Source organism: Halyomorpha halys, unplaced genomic scaffold, assembly GCF_000696795.3.
Source record: "Halyomorpha halys isolate HHAL.00 unplaced genomic scaffold, Hhal_1.1 Scaffold363.1, whole genome shotgun sequence".
NCBI classification, from domain to species: domain Eukaryota; kingdom Metazoa; phylum Arthropoda; class Insecta; order Hemiptera; family Pentatomidae; genus Halyomorpha; species Halyomorpha halys.
Window position 1 is genome coordinate 908,907 of NW_027106613.1, and position 7,957 is coordinate 916,863.

The 7,957-nt window shown below is 29.0% G+C and overlaps 1 protein-coding gene across 1 annotated transcript in view; it reads right to left on the reverse strand.

Moving 5' to 3' along the window:
• Positions 1 to 7,957, reverse strand: part of LOC106681771 (exostosin-1) — a gene marked incomplete at its 5' end in the record, with an annotated part of 22,533 nt that overhangs the window by 4,566 nt on the left and 10,010 nt on the right. Inside the window, 3 exon segments of the mRNA XM_014422268.3 lie at positions 1,204 to 1,470; positions 1,760 to 1,993; positions 2,677 to 2,796. Coding sequence (XP_014277754.3) covers positions 1,204 to 1,470; positions 1,760 to 1,993; positions 2,677 to 2,796 — 621 coding nt within the window.

Consider the following 7,957-nt stretch of genomic DNA (forward strand, 5'->3'; position numbering starts at 1 on the left):
ACTATTTACTTTTGACCATTTATAAACTTTTTTCTACTTCTACACACTAGTCATCTTATTAAAATTCTTTGGTTTGATAAATATTACTCCATGGAAGCAGATATGGGCAAAAATTAGCTATAGTTGAAACTAATAACTAAAATTGCCATGGATACGATGTTTATTTATCAATGGTTCATTCATGAATCCATGACATGCCATGTCGTATCCATGGCGATTTTAGTTATTAGTTTCAACTATAGCTAATTTTAGCCCATATCTGTGAATGGAAATATAAGTTGTCATTTTTTCTTGAGGTTTTTCATCTTATTTTTAGTTTCCAGAGAGACCTGTGGATTGTCAATTTTTCTTTTATACAAGATTCAACATTCTCAAATACTATTCAAATTTTTTTTACCTCAATCATTGTGATAAATAAACTTATATTAAATATATATTGCTATGTTTTCGCCTTATTTGTATATTGAATATTTACAAATTTATTTTGAAGTCATGATCACTACGCTCTACAATTAATTAATACTACTCAATGGAAGTAACAATGGTATTTCTTCAACAAGTTCAAAATCGTCAAGTTAGTGAATAATAATTTGGTGAATAGAGATTCTAAAAATTGATAATAAAATATTTATTAAAATTAAAATCTAAGAACAAATCTTTGAAATCATTGGTGTACTGGTAAATCCAAATCTTTTTGTATTTGCTACTTTCACACACACCTGGGAAGTTTAAGTAGGTAATTTGAAATACTAAATCTGTCTTTTTATTTTATATTGCGAGATAATTGTAAAACACTGAAATTTACTGGACTGTCTATAAATAATTTGTAGGTTTTTGGTTTATGTGTAATTTTAATTGCTTCATTTATAATTTTTTTTTTAATAATAGTTATTTTCATATGATAAAGGTGATTCAATATCATCAATGACTTTTTCTTTTTTTAGCTATTCTGCTATTACTTTACTATTTGTCTGAGTTATTTTTATGTTAAAAAATCTAATTGAATTATTACTGTATGATGTTTCTTTAATGAATTTTATTTATTTTTAATAATAATTATTTTAACTGTTAAATAAAACATCTGTTATTTTTTTACTATTATGCATATACTGTCGTCGGCAAATTTTATTTCAGAGCAGATAATAATATGGATATGATTAGTAGAAACAAAAAATCTATTGAAAATATAAAACTGCAAAAAACCTTGGCATCATCCCAATAGTGTGACCTTGCAGGGTATCCAACTATTCGGTCAGGAAAGTGTTGCCAAACAGAGAAAGCAAAGTCTACTTCATCGGTGGTAAGGGTAGTATCCTCGTCTAGGCTCAGCATGGCTTCGGTTTTGACAAGAGGTTGAGGGGAGAACCTTTGAGAGGCACCTGGTTGGTGGAGTATGTAAAGGGGTGGACCACCTGGCGGCCAACGGTTACGGCTCGGGGGAGCTTTTTCACTCGTCCAGAGAACAACTATCTGTTGACAGGTAAATTCAAATAATGTTATAAAGCATAATTTAACATTTAATATTTGAGATTATCAATATATTTTAAAAATCATGCTTAGATCTGATAAATGCATGGAACATTTCAACTTAAATTAAATTAAATTTATCATTGGAATATTTCTCTTATTTATTTATTTTTAATATCTTTAAATAATGTTGAACTTATTTATTTTTTGTAGCTTTTGTTAAGTAAAAATGAAAAATATGATGTAAATTGTTTCGTTAAAACAATTTTATAAATAAAAAAGATTCACTTACGGCAGCTGCAAACTTGCTCTTAGCGACAGCTCTGACAAGCTTATAGAGGGAAGATGTTGGCGTTAAATTTCCACCAAGTTGGCAATAGATGAGAGCTGTAAAATTTCTACCAGGATCTGAACCCGCCCATGGGTATGCCCCTGTGTACTTCGGGAGCGAGACCAAACCGCCGGGGGCAGTGTTCCACACTCTACCGTCCCTAACTGCTTCTCCTGGTACCCTCTCACGAATTATCTAAAAATGTCAGACCATATTAATTTGCAATTAAAATTGAAATTAATTATTTATAGTTTGTAAGGAGATTTAACAATTAAATTAAACACATTTTGATGTGTAGAAAGAACAATTAAATACACTCAAGTATGTAATAATTCTTAAATCTTAAATTTAATATTGTAAATAATATGAACTAACTTACTTCATAGTTCAATTTTCAAATTCTGTTTCATTCTAATGCACATTTACATATGCTGAAATAATTTGAGGTACTACGGATCAAAACCTGAGGCTCTATCCTTTATAGACCAATAGACTACTAAAGATATAAATTTTACTAATAACAAAAGATAAAGTTTTGTGATTTCTAGCTATGATGGATCATATAATGACAATTTCTTGTTTAGAGCAAGTACAGCATTAATATACTACTCATAATGTAAATGGACAGTAATAAACGTCTAAGAAATAAGACAAAATAATTGTTACATATTCAATGGTCTGCTTTGCATAAAACAAGGGTTTTCCCTTAACATAATGGAAGATGTATCTTGTACTTAACATATATGGTAATAAATTCATAAATCATTAATATCTGATGTTTAATATATTATCAATAGAAGGGGTATAAATAACATAACATTATTTAAATGATAGATTAATTTATTAATGAGTTGTTTAAAAAAAAAAGATTCACTTACCTCCAAAGTTGTGAACACAATCTTCTCAATTGAAGAGAAGTATTTGTCCCACAAAATCTGAGTTTGTTGACGGAGGCTAAATAATTTTGTTGCTGGAATAGACCTAACTGTCTCTGGAACCTAATGGACAAAAGTTTTTTTTAAATAAAAGTAATAATTAATGTTCAAGATTTAAAATTTAGAATGATACTTATTATATTGAGCTCTTAAATATTTTTATCAAATTATTATTTTATAATAAATTATGTTTGTTATAAATAAAAATTTAAACGATTATAAATATGAGAATTGTATTTATTGTCTCTGCGGAGGTTGGGGATCTTATATTAATTATTTATAATGAACTTCTTACATTGATTATAAGTAAGGTTGCCTGCTCATTGGTAGGTTTGTAATTATTAGTTCTCAAAATACTGAAATTAAGTCTGTTAAATCTGTCCATCTGTTTTTTTGGGCTCTGTTCTGAGCAAACTCTACAACTTAAAACAATATTTTATTATATTTTGTGACCTTCTTAAAAGATTGTTTTTCCCTGAGGCAATGTGGCAGATACAGATAGCGCATACTACAGTCTGATAAACTACCACTACTTCTCTCTTGCTAACTCCTTTGCTCACTTTTTCATTTCAAGTACATGGTCAATATCGAATTTCCTCACTATATTGACTGTCTGAGAGGTATATTTTAGCAATAATATTGACACTTTTTCCTATATATATAGTTATTAATAATAAATTACACTATGTATTTGTAGTTTTATAGTAAAAACTGTTTTTTCATAATTGGGCATGACTATGAAAACAATTAAGTTGTGAAACGCCACCTAAATAAAGTATTATTGACTGATCCTCAAGACCCACAAAAATACATATCTACAACAGTCAAGAAAAAATTTATCAATATATATTTATATATTAAAACATTACTTACGATTGACTAATACAGTGTATTAAATATTTCTGTGATCTGACTAGCTCGAAGTTTGTGCCAGAACTGAATAAGATTGACTCAACCTCCATTTCAGTTCTTAAAAAACTGTTTTTTTCATTGTAGGGCATGATTATGTGAACAATAAAGTTGTGAAACGTCTCCTAAATATAATTGTATTATTGACTGATCCTCAAGACCCACAAAAAAATATTTATATATATATACCACATACAATTCAGTAATGTTGATTATGTAAAATGGGCTTTATGTTGATATGATGTAGTGACACATAGGCAGTCAAGTAAAGGTAAATTGTAATTGATATAAATTTGATATAAAACATTCAATGTTTGACGAACCTATTAAAGATTACAAAGTGTATTGTTGAGGTATCACAGAGACACAACCACTTTCTGCTCTAAAATATCTCCTTAAATTTATAATTTTTTCTGGAAGAGTTGTGTATTGCACCTCCTCATGCAATGGACTGCATTTGAAATACTCACATTTACAAATTATAAGAAAAAACTGACAAATTACATAGCATGACTAAAAGGCATTACCATAATGTTAAGGTTACCAGGTATGACCTTCATTCCTACTGTATCACTTTGACAAAACGTAATGTAACTTGAAATAGGTGAAACCAATGTCATTTTTACACCATGGGGTCCATACTCCTGAGATTTATAGGGCACCCTTTCACTTGTGATCAATAAATTAAAACGAATCAAAAATGAATTGAGAGGTAAGATTGACTTAGAAGAAGTAATTCATGATTTTTTTTAATCAAAAAACAAGAAAAGTACCTCTAACAAATGTTTACTTTTCAAATATTAAATAAATTAATTATTTTAACAAGAAATTTATAATCCGAAGTTGTCCAGAAAATTATTTGAAGGGCCTTCATATCTCAAAGTTAAAGATGACCCGAGGTAAAACAGATTCAAATGGATTCTAAGGAACTGTTTTCTTTTTTTTTAAAGTTATTTAAAGTTGAAAAAAAAAAAGGAAGCAAGTATTACATACTATTCATAAAGTCTTCAAAATGAAAATTTTAAACTTGTATTTCTAAAAAACTAATTAATTAATGGGTAAGCAGAAAATTAAATATATATATGATTTGGTTAAAAACCTTTTAGTTAATCAGAAGTCTAAGGGTTACACCGGTAAGTTAATTGTTGAAGTAACAATGTAATAATAACAATAAAGGATGAAGTTAGCATCAGTTATAAGTCGGGCCCATTGTCTTGAGTGGCGAGATTAAGCGTCGGCATGTGATAAATTTAAAATGTACTACGCAATCTGCTTCTATCATTACTTAAGTCTACATGAAAGTGGAAATAATTAATTATAATTTAGGAATAAAAGAAAGAGTAAAAAAAAAATATCTTACAGGTTTAGAAGCTAATAACGTAAAATTTGGAAACGAATTTTATATTATTATTAACTTCAATGACCCACTTTTACTATCAACTTTTTATTTAAAAAAACTTCCCACTTTTCGGCACTTAGGCCATTTTCAAGGAGACAACCAATAAAAATTATTTTCATATTATTACTATATTACCCCCTCACATAAGACTAATGATTTTGAACAAACCTTACTCATTAAATTCTCTTTTTTTTCAGGCTAATTTCCCATGTCTTAAACCACATAATTCAATACAAAACTATTCTTGGAAAAATATTTTTCCTTTTCTATTAACCTCATTAACAACATTAACAACAAATTTTTATTGTTAAGAATAAGAAATCAAATCACATACAGTCCACTCATTAATCCAACCCGCGTATTCTAAAGTGAGGTAGCCATCTGTTGCACCTAGCAATCAGTTGAAGGTGCACTTCATACAATAGTAATAATGGAATTACTTTATTATTAATTTTTCTATTATATAATTTAACCCACTGTATCCCCCCTCATTTAGTATATTGTCTTTCTTAATCACTTAAATTTATTGTATCCCATTATTTTAACTTTATTTCTTCTTTGTTTTTCTATCTATGTAAATTTTTTTTAATTTATATATTTTTTTTATTTATTTTTATTTTTTAAATATTTCTTCCCCTCCCTTATTATGTATATCATCATTTATTGTTTACCTAATTTTAATATTTTTTACACTGTTAACTTTAAAATTATTTTCAAATGTAACGTACTTAACTGCCATCCCCACTCCTCCCAATACAAACGGTTTACTCAGATTTTGACTTCCGTCAAAACGGTATGAATTCTGTCTCGTTCATTTTCATTTGATTTTATTCTTATCCCTTTTCATCTCTTAATTTGCACTTCTTTAATATTTCTTCTCTTTATCTGTTACTATTACCGTTTTAAATTAGTTAAGGACGCAAGTACGAGTGCACCTGCACTGATAAAGCCCAGACCTGAGTCAGCAATCCTAAGTCTTTATATTCCCATCCCGATCTTCCAGACAGGCAGTCAGACACATTCCAGCATCTATTCATTCAGTCAGTAGTCAGTAGCCATACATATTAGTTCCGTTATTCTCTATAGTAACAGTTGATAATTAAGTGATAATTATTGTTAATTGTATCAATTTTTCTAATAAACAATTTTTTTTAAACCAATTATTGAGGCCGTTATCGTAATTATTTATTGTTTATAACCTTTAATTTTTACGTTTCATTGTATACCCTTGTTAATTTCCACTTTTTTTTTTTGTACTTATATTAAGTGTTTGTATCTTTTTTAGACCTACAACGTGTGGCGGAACGTTGGCTCAAATAAAAATAGTACACAAATTTACTATTTGAGTTTAATTTGACTGCACCTGGACCATATTCCATTTATTAATAGTAATAATGGTTTTTTTTCTCATAATGGAAATATGGGAAAATGAAATGTAAATCGAAATAGAAAAAGGGGATGTATTACCATCATAAATAATAAAGAAGTTGCCATTTTGAAACGAGCGAAGATCGATTGAAACTCAAAGTAGGGTGTGCAATGTGACAGTTGGAAGATGCGTGCACCGCACCATATTTTTAATTTTTATTTTTACTATCCCGTGGCTTTGGGATAGTGATTCAAAGACATTTAATTTTTTTCCTCTATCATCGTAAAAGGCCTAGAATATGGGAATATGAAACCAATGGTAATGATGAGATCCGAGTTCCATCCTGGTATGAATTACGGCATTGTGCCAAATTAAAAATTAAATAAATAAAAAATAGAATAACATCGGCTGTTAGCTCGGAAGGATTTGATTTTATTGATTTATACATATCTCAATTAGACTTTCATATTTTTAGAGGAGATGGGGAGAAAGTTTTTTTTGTTAAGATTACAAAGGTACATAATATGAAAAACTTCTCAAGGAATACATACTCAAGAAACAACCAAAATATGGAAAAAACGGAATTAGGGAAAAGAATAATAAGTTTCCTTTATTCTAATATGCAGATTATTAGTCCCAAAGAATTAATAAAATACAAATAGTTCACCTAGCATCATTGTACAAAACAAAAAAAAAACAGATACATCCAATAAAAATACATTCCATCGAAGGATTTTGAATCCAGGATGTTGAGGAATTCGCGAAATTTGGAGGAAGGTGGAAGAGGCTTTACGAAAAGATACGGAAAAGGAATTCCTGAAAGAAGTCCCATGAAAAAAAAAAATGTTTTACAAAGGAAGCAGTTCTATGAGAGAGAATAAAAAGTACCTTGTGGTCTAGTATTTGAAAGAGTGGAAGGATAAAAGATAATGTGTAGCCAGATCATCGACTAACCAAAAAACAAAATTTTTTTTATACAAATATTAAAATAAATAAAGTTATAATGGTCTTTTGAGGAATTCAATATGTACAAATAGATCCCTTCAAGAGAGAGCAGAAAGCAGAAGAGACAGTATTTGAAAGTAGAACAAGAGAAAATATTGGCAATTAGAGGAAAAATAGAATTCCAGAAAGAATAAAAAGTATAAAATGAATAGCTTAGAGTGGGAGTGAATAGCAAATTTGAGTTGAAGCGGATTTTCAAAAAGCCTTCGCCTAAAGTTCCTTTAATTTTGTCTATTTATTTATTTTATGGATGAATAAAAAATAATAAAGAATAACTGCAGGAAAAAAAAAAGGAAAAATCAAAATACCCGATTGGAACGGGAAAAGCTGAGACTGTCCGACCTTTCCTTCTCTTTTGTTAAACTGTTGTATTTCTGGCAGAGACAAAATCTATATTTGTTATAAGAAGATGGCCACGGGACCTTCTAATTTAAACTAATGTTGAAGTACCACCAATGGGTGGTTCCTTCCCAAGATTTTCAAGTGTATGAAACATACTACATATTTACCTATTGTATTATTTTGTACAGTTGTAAATTACA